The 14196-nt window shown below is 41.1% G+C and overlaps 1 protein-coding gene across 1 annotated transcript; it reads right to left on the reverse strand.

Annotated features, from left to right (window-relative positions):
• Positions 1-3335: 3335 nt before the first annotated feature.
• On the reverse strand, positions 3336-12239 carry alyref (Aly/REF export factor). Its single transcript, XM_063030593.1, has 6 exons — positions 11761-12239; positions 10289-10420; positions 7806-7953; positions 6706-6769; positions 4616-4781; positions 3336-3797 (listed from the first exon to the last, which is right to left on the reverse strand). Exons 1-6 carry the CDS (start codon positions 12019-12021, stop codon positions 3783-3785), a joined length of 786 nt encoding a protein of 261 aa, XP_062886663.1. The 5' UTR covers positions 12022-12239; the 3' UTR covers positions 3336-3782.
• Positions 12240-14196: the final 1957 nt, after the last annotated feature.

The raw sequence follows: 14196 nt of genomic DNA on the forward strand, positions 1-14196 counted from the left end.
CAGCATCAATACAGGCCATTCAGCCTAACCAGTTCATAACACCACCCAGCTAATCCCAATTTCCTCTGTTCAGCCCATATCGCTCTGTAACAGTTAGCATAATACTTTACAGTGCCAATAATCAGAATATTGGTGTTCATTTCTCACCACTGTCAGTAAGCAGCTTAACCATGTGGGTGTCCTACCACATTCCAAACGACACATGGATTTTCATTAGTAAATTGTGTTGGTGCTGGAAGGATGGCAAACAGCACACTTCTCTCCGTTTTTTGACTTGCGTGAAACAAATAAAACTAATCATTAATCTCTTTTTTCTATGTACCTGTCCAAATGATTCTTAAATGACAAAGAAAGAAACCTGTCTTTGTGTCTTTATTATAGGGTAGAGCAGTTCTACAACCCACAACCCTCTGAGGACATTACCCCAGAGGTTCACATACCTTTTCCAACAAATATATGTACTATTTGACCATTTTTTCAATAAATAAATGTAGTGAGTTTTTTTTTGTTATTCATTTAATTGATCCTCTATCTAGTTTTAGGACTTAAGATCTGATCACATTTTAGGTCATATTTATGCATTTTGACAGGTACAACTATATGAAAAGGGGACAGAAGCCAAAATAAGGTGGGGGGGGGTGTCCCCCTTCTGTCCCCTTCCTCTCCAGACCTGATTAATGGTCTTGACCCATAATGCTGAGAATGGGCCCAATGGCCTATTTCTTCTCCTATAAACTTATGAACACCTTGTGTTTGTGGCATGGGCACATACTAAGATTAGGAGGCAGACAACATCTTGTTTCCCAAGGCCAAGGAGCAAGTTCAGAAGAGAGGGTTTTTTTTTAAACACCTGGAGACTGCAGAGTACCTGATACGTGCTGCCAGGTGGTGGTGGCAGAAGCAAATAGAATCAAGGCATTTTAAGAGTCTGTTAACCCATGTCCTGTTCTGACTTCATGTTAAGCTCTATATTGGCCTTTAACTCATACCTTGTATTGCTTGACACCTGAAAATAAATTATGACTGGCACCTATACAAGTAATGAGATTCAAAGGTGTACAGTACAAAGTTTCTATTGATCAATGACTGCATCAAATTTGACAACTCAACTTGGGTGTTTTCAGCAGTTTAGGGCAAAAACTGAACTGCTCTCCTTGTGCAGTGAGAAATGAGTGCAAGTTGTCAGAGTCCAGTTAATCAGTGAGAAGTCAAACCACATTAAAAGTAGAAGTGCTATTGTGCTTTCTCCATAATGGAACTATTATGCCAGGTACAGGACAGATCCTCTGAAATAGTAACACCAATTAATTTGAATGCTTATGGCATTGAAAATATCTCCCTCTATCTTTCCTTTACATAGTGCATGGGATAATTAATTTTAATAACACCTGTAACTACTCCTACCTTCCATTCCATACTTTGGGTGGCACTGGTACAGCTAGTAAAGCCGTTCTCATAGCACCAGTAACTCGTCTTCAATCTGGACCTTGGGTGCTGTGTGGAGTCTGCCTGTGAACATATGGGCTTTCTTCACATTCCAGTAATCCAGCTTCTTAGGTTAGCCAGGAGAATAAAGAATAAATGTAGAATTGGTTGGTGTAAATAAATGCTGATAAATGATGTGGATTGAGGGGCCTGTTTTTGTGCAGTACAACTGTTAACTTACCAGAAGTTGTGTCCCAGAACTTCATTTTTGCATATGCTGCTCAGAAATGTAGAATACAAGGCATTGCCTTAATCCCCCAGATCTTCTCCATTCAAAATTTCACTATCTCATTACATTAAACCTTATTCAACCCCTCCTCTCCATCTCCCTGAAAACTCAGTACCCAATTCTTGCTTTGTACACCTCCCAAGAATCCCTACAGCAAGCTTTCAATTGCTGTCCTAACATACATCTCCTTTTGCCCCCTCTTGTATCTGTACTAGTCATCACAATCTTTGGGAAAACTCAATTCCACATCAACTTGAAATCTAACACCTTGCAGAGTCCCGCCAGAGTGATGGACTTTGAGTCTTGTGGAATATGATTTGGAATTTACTGGAATATACTGCAATGTTTTGCATTTAAAATTAAAATGCATTAGAAACTTACATTAACATCACCTCTGGGAGGAGGTGGCTGTGTTCACTTTTAGAACAAAGAAACTCATTGAAAAACTCAGCTCAGACAGCCTCTGACATTTCAGGCTGAGACCCTTCATTAGGACAATGAATGCAATGTGTCATTTTAAAAAACATTAATGCTTTAGCAACAATACAGAAATTATCACAAAACTAGCCCTAATTCAACCACTGTGCTGAGATTTAAATAACTCCATTGTGTTAAATAAAGCATAAATTGCAACTGGAATTCTAAAATACAGTAAGGAATATTTAAGCAACAAAGTTGCTGGTGAACACAGCAGGCCAGGCAGCATCTCTAGGAAGAGGTACAGTCGACATTTCAGGTCAAGACCCTTCGTCAGGACTAACTGAAGGAAGAGCTAGTAAGAGATTTGAAAGTTGGAGGGGGAGGGGGAGATCCAAAATGATAGAAGACAGGAGGGGGAGGGATGGAGCCAAGAGCTGGACAGTTGATTGGCAAAAGGGAATAGAGAGGATCATAGGACAGGAGGCCCAGGGAGAAGGAACTGGGGGGAGGGGGGGGGGCAGAGGATGGGCAAGAGGTATAGTCAGAAGGACAGAGGGAGAAAAAGGAGAGTGAGAGAAAGAATGCGTATATAAATAAATAATGGATGGGGTACAAGGGGGTTAGTGGGGCATTAGCAGAAGTTAGAGAAGTCATTGTTCATGCCATCAGGTTGGAGGCTACCCAGACAGAATACAAGGTGTTGTTCCTCCAACCTGAGTGTGGCTTCATCTTTACAGTAGAGAAGGCCGTGGATAGACATGTCAGAATGGGAATGGGATGTGGAGTTAAAATGTGTGGCCACTGGGAGATCCTGCTTTCTCTGGCGGACAGAGCGTAGGTGTTCAGCAAAACGATCTCCCAGTCTGCGTCGGGTCTCGCCAATATATAGAAGGCCACATCGGGAGCACCGGACGCAGTACATCACCCCAGCCAACTCACAGGTGAAGTGTCGCCTCACCTGGAAGGACTGTCTGGGGCCCTGAACCTCATGTTTGCATAAGGGATATTTACTTGTTTCAGACATTGAACATTTAGAAATAACACTGAATCTGCTATTTCAGTAGGCACTGAAATTTTAAACTTCTACTCTCGTTTGAAATAGTACATCTTATGAATGGCAACACATTTCAAGAGATCAAGAGGGTGAAAAAGCAAAGCCTTTTAAAAATGAGTGTTGCAATCAATGTACCAAAACGAATACACATCACATTATGTTAAGACCTTTATTTTGACAAGTGATTCCAGATTTAGTTCAATTAATCAAGCCAGTATCTGGCTTATTTGGTATCAACTGGACAAAACCATTCCAAGTACAATGCCTGGTGCCCAATTTTCACTTAATGCAGAATATCACAAATCCTCAGTTGTGCATTGCTTCATGTCAACAGTTCTCCAATTTGCAATAAAACAAGAAAGCCAAGTAACTTCAATTAACAGTGCGAATTTATTTCATGGTCTGGTGGGGCAAGTCCATCCACCCATGAAAACATGCAACCAGTAAAACATATCCCAAAATGAAAACATTCAGTACAAAACAGGACTGTGACTTAAAAAGTTACGTAGATTTAAAAACCTATTCCATTGCGCCACTAGACTACATTGTTCGCGTCCCTCCCACAAGGGGAAAATAGTCAATTTTCAAGCTTGCTTAACTTGTGTCCATCTAAAAAGAAAAAAAACACAAGTAAATGTTAACAGTAAAATAATGTTACAACTTCATGATATTGCTAGAAGCATTTTAGATCCACAACATTGGTTGTGCAACAGCATAGAGGGGGCCATTCAGCAGCTCACTGAGCCGTCAACCACCCACTCCTTGCATGAAACCAACTCACACCTATCCCATCTCGTCCTTATGAGCACTCAGCTACAAGACTAATTCAGTACTTCCACTATATCACCAGACCTTTTCAGTTACCTCTGAAATGTTTCCCACCTTTAATACCTCACCTTTCTGCCAAAGGGTTGAATAAACTGACAAGGTTGTGCTCACGCTGTTTACTTTATCCTCCATGCTAACTGGAATCCAAACATTAATCTTTGATGCCTGCACCCTACTCCACAGGACCCTGTCTCTCACCATGTCATTTCAAATTCAAGCCCCATCACTGTTCCTTTGCAACGAAAATGTCTCATCTCATTTCCTTAAATGAGAACAGTAATCCCTTCCCTTTTTGCCACTTCAACTAATGTCCTCAAAGTATTCACAATCTATTCTTGTTTAAAGCACCAATAACATGGCTTGTGAAAGAGATAACACTTATTAGTCTCAGTTGGAAATGGCAAGGACTGAATCCTAAGAGCCCTTGGTCGAGTTTAAATTTCTCTATCAAGGAACAAACCAATAAGGACAGATGGGAAGGACACAAATCATTCTAAACCTAAAAATCATGATGCTCAATCATGGATACTAGCAATAATCTGTAATAATCCCACTAAAACCACTTTTAAAAAAGATAACCCGCACAACACCAAACTTACCCTAGCATTATAAGCATCCAACTGGGCATCCAGCTCTTCTGCTGAAAGTTGTTGTCTTGAATTTCTTCCACTTCTGCCACCTCTTCCACCTCTGTTGCCTCCCCTGGACCGTCTATTTCCACCCCCGAATGCATTACCACGAGTTCTGCTTGCAGCTCTGTTTCCTCTAAAATAAAGGAAAACAGTTGTGTGAATACTGCACAACACTAAGCAAAGCAAGTCAGTACAGCAGCACAGAAACAGGCCCTTTGGCCAATCTAGACCATACTGAGCTGTACCTATCCCATCAACTTGCATCTGACCATAGTCCTCCCACCCATGTATCTATCCAAACTTCTCAAATACTGCAATCCAACATGCATCCACCACTTCTGCTGGCAGCTCATTCAACAATTACAGCATCCTCTGAATGTAATAACTCCTCCCTATAATCTAATCGTAAAAAACCTTCATGTATTCACCCTATCCATAACCCTTGCTATTCTGTAGACCTCTATTAAAATTCATTCTTCTACACTCTAGGGAAGAAGTCCTAATCTATTCAACCTTTTGCTGTAACTTAGGCCCCACAGTCTGCTCTTTCAAGCTTATTGGCCTTTCCTCTAACCAGACTGCATGAGGTCTCACCAACATTTTGTACAACTTCATAATATTTCAACTCCTTCCCTTATTACAGAATTTAGCAAATTTTATGAAATTCAATGTACTAAAAGCTCCCCTTACAATCTTATCTACTTGTGATATCACAAGGAATTATTGATCTAGCACACCTCAGTGCCTTACCATTCATTTTATCAGTCCACCCAAAATGCATTAAATTCCATGTGTCAGCTCACTTTCCCAGCTGTACTTTTCAAGATTACTTTCTAAGCTTTGACAGCCTCTCACTGCTCATTCTACCCATTCTTGGTGTCATCTACAAACTTGCTGATTCAGTTCACCATCCAAGTCATTAATATGGTTTGACAAACAATCAACCCAGCACCAATCCGTGTGGCACACTAGCCACATGCCTCCAGTTAGGCCTTCTACCACCACTCTGGCTTCTCCCACTAAGCCAATGTTAAATCCAATTGATTATTAGTTTTTTGGACTATTATTAGAGCCTTTCTTAAATAGAAAGACTTTAGCTACCCTCCAGTGCACTGGCACTTTACCTGTGGCTAAGGACATCAAATATTTCTGCCAGGGCCTTGTAATTTCTAAACTAGCCCACCTTAAAGTACGAGGGTACACTTCAAAGACCTGAGCACCTCCTCTTGTAATCCACACACAGTCCATGACCTCTTTTTAATTGACTCTTTCCAGAATAAGATGACAAAAATATCATTTAAGGTTTCCAGCTCCATGCATAGATGGAGCCACGATTATTTGTGGCTTTCCCCAAAATTATTTATCTTACGTGACAGAACTCTGCAAACCAGTTATAGACAGAACTCGTTCTGAATTACATTGAACAGTGTTTGAGTATTTTAATTTGGTTAAAGAAACAGTGAATATTGTGATAAATGTACTAACCTCACAATATTCATATGAATAAAAGCAACTAAAAGCTCTGTATCCTCTGCTGCACATGAATACTTTCCACTTGTCCAACTGATCATTGCTTCAAAGAAAATCATTTTCAGTTCAGCCTGATTCAAGCAGCCCTAATTCACATCACACATTTACTTCCCTGCATCTAGCTAAAAGAGGTGCAGTGTTACAGGCTATGGAAAGAACTCAAAAGCTCCTGTACCTTCTAAACCAGTGACCTCTTCTGCATCTTAGGCAAAACTCAAGATCAAAGGTGACTTGCAACCACACCTTTTCTGTGTTTCAGAGGTAACTAATGCGGCTAGTGCGTGACATGCAGACTATGGATGAGAAAGGCAGGTAAACAAGTCTGCCAATTGGCCTGTTTTTTTTTGCCTTTTATACAGAGCTCTACTATCACCACACCACTAATTTGGAAATCAATTGCAATTCCCATACTGAAGAAAACCTTCCTCCTCCCTCAGAGCTACATTCAGCTTTAAATAAGAGAATGTCATGGCCAGATAGAAGTACGTAATGAGTCACAGCCAGATGTACAGACTGAAAATGCTTACCCAACTACAGGTCTTCTTTGGGCATCGATTTGTGAGGTAACGAGTTGAATGTTCATTGGTCGTCCTTTTTTAAACCACAAAGGAAAAAACCTCAGTTAGTTGATCACAATAAGCACAAGAAATGCTGAAGATAGTACGTTGACAAAATAGAAGTCTTAATTTCTGGCCTGAAGCAACAGAAATACACTCCTTGCTACACTCAAAATATCTACCACCAGAAGAATCCCAATTCTTTAAAATTATGGTACTAATACAAGCAATGTTTCTGATCACAAAGGATTTAAAAAGTTTGCTTTTTAGACATTTCAGAATTAAGCCAAACTATTTATATTTTGCAGACATTTTATCCACAAGTATTTCCTAACAAGGTAATGCACCTTGAACATTTGCTTTAATCACTGGCTTGATGTAGGTCATTCTTTTGAGAGCTGTAATCACCATTTCTATCCAACTGTCAATAGCAACTTAACCTGCATGTCACTTCCATAATTCATAGCATCACTTTTTGAATTTGCATTAATACATTCTCCATTTTAATCCTGTTCAATAAAAATTTTTTTCAAATTTAAAACTGATCTAATATTGTTATAGCAATCACTGAACCAAAATCTTTTGCCTCCATTTAACCTCTAGGATTTTAAAGCTTGAGATTAAAAGAACAAAGATGTTAATTCTACTATAATAGGTAGATCAGCCAGAATTAAACAGCTACAAAGCAGCCTTTCATGTTTCTTCTACTGGGGCCAATTAGATTACACATAACCTGTATGTCTGCCACATCAGATGTAGGCCTCAAAAGGCATTGAAAATGGGGAAATACCAGTACAAAGTTGATTTAACTTGAGATATTCTCTTACCCAAACACCGGAATTGAAGTATATGCATATTTTAAACAAGACTTAAACATAACTAGATCATTTAGAATGATGTGGAATTACAACCAAGTCCTAAACAATGTAGTTATAAGTGTACCAATGCTTTAAGTTTGCAAAGATGTTATAAACACATGCAAAACATTCAAAATTAGGAAAAATCAAGCAAATTCACTTTCAAGATGCAGTCCTAAAAAGATGTTTAATAATTTTTCACTAAACTGTTACCATCTAAGGGAACTCCGTTATATTGCTTCATGGCTTTCAAAGCATCTGCCTTTCGCTCAAAGTGTACATCAGCCGTCCCCAAACTGCGACCAGATCTATCATAATGTACAGCCGCTTTCTTCAATGTTCCAAACTCAGCAAAAAGCTCCTGAAAAATCAAAAACATAGATCTAGCACCTTTCACAAAACATTGCAGGATGCTTCACTAGAGGGTTTAGAAAATCTGCTACTAAACCACATAATACAAGTAGAACAAGGTACAGGATCAGAGGATTTTGGAAGGCAATTTGTCAGAATGCCAACAATGAAATTTAGGGAGGAACAAGAAATCAGAATTAAGGTAAAAGTTATAAACTGCCATAGACCTGATGTTATAGTGCAAACAACAATGTCTGACACAGAAAATAAAGCTGAAAAGAAACCTATTCAGCTTTAAATTACAGCAAGGTCAATTTTGGCACATTTACATTAATGTAGTTTGATATCTACCTTTGACAATTTTACCATCATGTATTATGGCTTTATAAGCTCATGAATCACTATACACAATCATGGAGTAACATACATCACTGGGCAGTTAATTTTGGAGTTGTTTTAACACTTGGGATGATAGAACCATGTTAATTAAATGTTTTATAGTAATAGTTTCCAATTAGATTTAAATTTGACAGTAATGCTAATGGCAGATTATATATGACATCACGTCACTTATATCATGCCATAGGCAGTAAAAACAAAATCAGCAACAGGGGGCAAAATGCAGACTTGAAGATGTCTAGGAAAGTCAGTCTGGAATTTGAGGCATTGGTAGATGGAAACCCTGCCTCTAAGAGGAACCATTAAAAACCAGAGTGTCAATTAACCATACAGAAACCAAAGCACAAATCCCCCCCCATGAGCACTACAGAATTTAAATTCAGATAGCCTGGATCTTTTAAAAAAAAAAGATAGCAAGGTGAAGAGAATAATAAAACTACCAGATTGCCAGAAAACTCATCTGGTGCATCAAAATGTACCATTCTTATCCAGCGAGGCTTATATGTGGATTCACACTCACATTTGACTCAAATGCAAGTCTAGCAGTTCAGTTTGAGCTCAGTTGAGCACGAGGAAGTACCCACCATCCAGATCATGCTCTCTTCTCAATGCTGCCATTAGGAAGATGGTACAGGAGCCTCATGACCCACCCACCAGGTTCAGGAACAGTTACTACCCTCAACCATCAGGTTCTTGAAATAGAGGGGATAACTTCTCTTGCCCCATCACTAGACCATCCCCAAGGACTTCATCTCGTGTTCCTGATATTTATCGCTTTTCTTTGTTTTTGAGTTTGTCATCTTTTACACACTGGTTGTTTCTCAATCCTGTTGTGTGCAGTCTTTCATTGATTCTATTATGTTTCTTTGATTTACTGAGTATGCCCACAAGAAAATGAATCTCAGGGTTGTATATGCACTTTGATAATAAAATTTCCTTGAATAGAACTTCAGATCCCAAAAAAGTAAACGTAAAATACTTCGATCACAGGTCTGGCAGAAATTTCAAAATAAGCTTGAGCAAGGGGGTGGGGAACGGAAGAGAAGGAATCGAATAACCAAATATTCTGCATCTTTGAATAAATGACAGTTTGGAGGGGAGTGGGACACCAAGTTTACAAAGGATGGAGAATGGAGGTTACAGGCTGATTGCAAATAGCCATGGAGACTTCAGGCGGGATTCAGACAATGAAAGCTGCTAGATTATTGGAAATGAGTAGTCTGGGCGAAGGCCTGTTCATGGGTGGGCCAGATTCCTAACAGAAAAGTGCTTCACTAATCTCCAGATGCAGATTTAGAACCCAGAGTTGCAGACATGTCAATCCAAATGGAAGTGTTTTAAACAGACTCAATCCAACTTTTGTGAAGGATTCTGAAATCCTGAACAGCAAGCCACCTTTTAACAGCCATTTGGAAGGTGCAAGACCAAATATGTAAACAAACTTTCCTAAAGTACAAAACAAATTAACTGCAGGTGCTCAGAATATTCAGGCAAGACAGCACCCAGAGGGAAGAAAGCTGCCAATGTTTCCAGATTAATTCTTGAGATTAGCCACCTGAAACATCTCTCTACAAATACTGGTTTACCAAGGATTTTCAGTGACAATTTCATTTCCTAAAAAGACTTGGAATTCAAACATCAATCCAAATATTAATTATAACCTGTAGACAAATGATGCATGCATACACCAAGAGATAGCGGTAGACGAGAGTTGTAATTTAAGCTTATTTCATCTTAATGTTAAGACAATATGTATCACAAATGCCAAAAATGACAACTTGAAGTATAAACCAACAATTACACCTAATTGGTCGGCCCACAGAAGCTTCATACATGTTCTAATTTCCACAGGAAGGATAGTGTGAAAGGCAGAACCAAAAGCTGCTAGAAGTGTCTGCAATCCACTGCATCATATGAAAATGACTATTACCCTGGGCTTCACTTACCTGAATATCTGCATCAGATACACCAAAGTCTAAGTTCGACACCAAGAGCTTGCCACCAGTTTCAACACCACCGCTAGCTCCAAAACCACTGTCAAAAAGGTCATGTTGCCACTTGTCTGGGAGTTGTTTCGGCTATAAGAAAATAAACAGATACACCTCGCTGACTTCCTACATTTGTTACCCCAAACGTTGGTTAATCCCTGTCCAGTTACTGTCATCCCACCCCTCCATTACACTGATAAACCAGAATTAGCTGGTAGTTTAAAATTACTGCCAATACAACTTAAAATGTTGACCTTACCTGAGATGGATTAAATATTTTAACATGATCACAGATGCAATGAATGTATTTCATAGCTAATTATGTTGAATTCACAAAATTCATTACATTAGTAACATCACTAATGAATACACGGTAACAATCAAATAACAATTAAGCAAAGAATCTGATGTAACTTGTTACTTGGTGAAAAATGAAGTCACTTATAATCCTACCACTGTTTCCACAGCACATCTGGAACTAAAGCCTGGATTCCTTTTAATAGCCACTAGACAAGATACTTGGTGTGAAATTCCTCCTCCACGGAGTCAACTGCGTGAGATCGCCTCTTGGCAAAAGCAAGCTGCTCTCCATTTTTCCTCAAAATTCCTTCGTAATACGACAATCCAGCATGCACTTGGTAAAGTCTCAAACGACCTTTAGTCCCAAATAACGGCCTCAGTAAATCAGCAAAACTTTGAAAGTCCATAACTCAGATGATTTGCAACAGTTCTTAACAGGCCGTCAAAGCTGCATGCAACTTTTATTTAATAAAAGTTCAACGTTCTTGAAGAGGTTTGTAGCCTGTGCAACAGTTCCGTTTGAGTCAAATCGAATGGCATAGCATAAAATACGTGTCCTTTTGTGCAAAAGTTCATTCAAATCAATAGAGGCTTGGTTGCATAAAACAGTTCACAGGGAAGGAGATCATTGTTGCTGAGAAATGTTGGTCTAATAGATTGTCTTTAAGCCTCTCTTGCAGACGTAGATTGCACCCCAGTGCCTTTTGTCGAGTTGCTCCGTGATCCCGCGCTGGCCTCGGCGCCTCCCAGAAGTTGTGGCGCCCAGGCCCGCCGCCATTTTACCGCCCGGGGCAAAACGGGGCTGGCGACCGACCGACGAGGATTCAAATCCAGACAGGCACCGCTCTCTCCGACAACTCCTGTGCTTGAAACTCGAAGCCGGCGGTCGTCTCTCGCACTTTCTCTCTTTGTAAAATTTACACGGGCTAACAAATTACATCTTGCTTTTAAAAAAAATTGAATCGACAACGGCTCTGCCAATATGGCGCCGCTCCGTCACGGTTCCAAATTTAAACCGTTTTTTAAAAATCGTTTAAAAAATAAACCTACAAAGATTTTGTTTTTTTCCTCTCTGGGCTTAAATGCAAAACATTTATCATTTTGTTTACACCGCGGTCGCTGCTTCCTACCCTGCTGTAAGGAGCCGGTCGGTTTCTTCCTCGCATTGCGCTCTGTCTGTTGCGCATGAGGCCTACACCCAGGCCCCCTCCGCCGCCGCCTCGGCCTCCCGCTCCTCGACCGGCGAGGCCGCCCACGCCGCCTCGCCCTGCTCCGCGGCCCATGCCGCCTCCCCCGCCGCGGCCGCCACCTCTTCCGCCGCGGCCGCCCGGGCTTTTCTGCCGGTTCAGTTTGATGATGTCGTCCAGGGACATGTCGAGTTTATCGCCCATTTCCCTCTTTGTTTCGTTTCTCTTCCCCCAAATCGAAAGAGTTCAACCCTGGTTTCTGGACTAGATTTAACACAGGACGCGGAGGTTGTTTCAGGTGGGGCTCGCTTTCTTTCAGCGTCCTCCTCGACCGAGCATTTAAAGGATGAATTCGCCCCTCAGCAGCCGTCGGCGCGGTCCGTAATGGCGGCTCCCTCACGACAACAGGCAGCTTAGGGGGGTCATGTACCGCCCGCTGGTTGACGTCACGGATGACGCATTCCGGTGAACCAATCAGCACAATAGTAGGTGGGTCATTCACAAATTCTTGAAGGAGCGGCTGAGTTTCTCCAGCATTTTTTTTGTCCAGGTTGTTGCTATAGCCCGCCTTTTTACACGATTGGATGGTGTGATGTGGAAAAGGCACCTCGGGTGGAACCCGGCTGGGATAGTAGTACTTACGTGTGGGCAAGAACTCAGGCACTTTTAACTATGTTGCCTCTCCAACCTCATTCCGTAGCGTAACAGCCGTTGCGACTTTAGCTTCAAGCCTGAAATAACAGCAGAAGTTGCAGGTCCAGTAGTAGCAGGGAAACAAACTCAGTGATAAACACAAGAGATTCTGCTAATGCTGGAAATCTTAAGCAACTTGAGAGGAACTGTCGATGTTTCGGGTCCAAACTCTGCATCAGGACGAAGTTTAACTCAAAGTTTAAAGTAAATGTATTTATCAAAGTGAGATTAATTCTCTTGCAGGCATTCACAATAGAATCAATGAAAACTATATACAAAGACTGACAAACAACCAATGTGCAAGAGACAGACTGTGCATATAAAAGTAATACTGAGAACATGAATTTAGAGTCCTTGAAAGTTCAAGCTTATTGTCATTCAACTACTGTATGCACAAGTATACAACTAAACGAAACAGCATTCTTCCAATGCCAGGGTGCAAACCACAGTCACTCACAGCACATATAGTTATGATAGCACATACACTCACCAAAATAATATTAGCACAAGTCCCTGACTGATATGGCCTGAAGATTGATGGTGTATGGAATGTTGTCCTGGAACCATGTTTCTGCAAAAGCAAGCACACAGCAGTTCCTCATCTCGCACGGGGTCAGCCACAGATAATTAGGCAGTTAGTCCATATGTTGTGGGATCAGTTCAGAGTTGAGGTGAGTGAAGTTATCCACACTGGTTGAAGAGTAACTGAACCTGGTAGTGTGGGACCTAATGTTCCTGCTCCTCCTGCCTGATGGTTGCAGCAAGAAGAGAGCATGACCTGGGTGGTGGGGATCCTTGAAGGATGCTGCTTTCTTGTGTCAGCGCTCCTTGTAGATGTGCTCAGTGGTGGTGGGGGCTTTGCCTGTGATGGGCTAGGCTATATCTGCCACTTTAGTTTGGCTTTCCATTCCTGGGCGTTGGTGTTTCCATACCAGGCTATTATGGAACCAGTCAGGACACTCTCCACTGTGCATCAATAGAAGTTTTAGGTTACATGCTAAATCTACGCAAACTTCTAAGAATGTGAGGCACTATTATGCCTTCTTTATAATGGCCCTTATGTGCTGATCCCAGGACAGATCTGTTGATATGATGGTGACAAGGAGTTTAAAGTTACTGACTCTCTCCACCTCTGATCCCTTAATGAGGACTTTCAGTTTCTTCCTCCTGTAGTCAATAATCAGCTCTTTGGTTTTGCTGACATTGAATGAGAGGTTATCGTGGAACCATTCAACCGGAGTTTCAGACTCTGAAAGCACCTCACTGTAGATGAGAGTGCCACTGGAGCATCAGTTCTGAGACAGATCACCCTGATCTTCTTGGGCACCCTTATGACGGGCGCCCTTTTGAAGCAGGTGGGAACCTCCAAATGAAGCAATGAGAGATTGAAGATGTCCTTTAACACTTCAGCCAAATGGTCAGCTCAAATTTCCAGTACCTGCGAGAGACAGTACACCATCTGGACTGGATGCCTTGATGGTTTTTGAAGGATATTCTGACGTCAGACTCTGAGACAGAGATGACAGGGTGGCCAGATGCTGTGGGGATTCACACAGCTATGATGATATTTTCCCTTTAAAAGCGTGCATAGAAGACACTCAGCTCATCAGGCAGTGAAGCAGCACGGCCATTTACTTCATTACGTTCCGCCTCATAGGACCTATTGGCATGGAAACCCAGCCACAG

This window comes from Mobula hypostoma, chromosome 22 (genome assembly GCF_963921235.1).
Source record: "Mobula hypostoma chromosome 22, sMobHyp1.1, whole genome shotgun sequence".
NCBI lineage: Eukaryota > Metazoa > Chordata > Chondrichthyes > Myliobatiformes > Myliobatidae > Mobula > Mobula hypostoma.

Coding starts and splice junctions, on each gene's coding strand:
- alyref (XM_063030593.1), bottom strand. CDS start 12,021: ATGGGCGATAAACTCGACATGTCCCTGGACGACATCATCAAACTGAAC. Junction 10,421..11,760: donor GACCGGCTCCTTACAGCAGG/GTAGGAAGCAGC, acceptor ATTTTCTTATAG/CCGAAACAACTCCCAGACAA. Junction 4,782..6,705: donor CAAAGAAGACCTGTAGTTGG/GTAAGCATTTTC, acceptor CCTTTATTTTAG/AGGAAACAGAGCTGCAAGCA.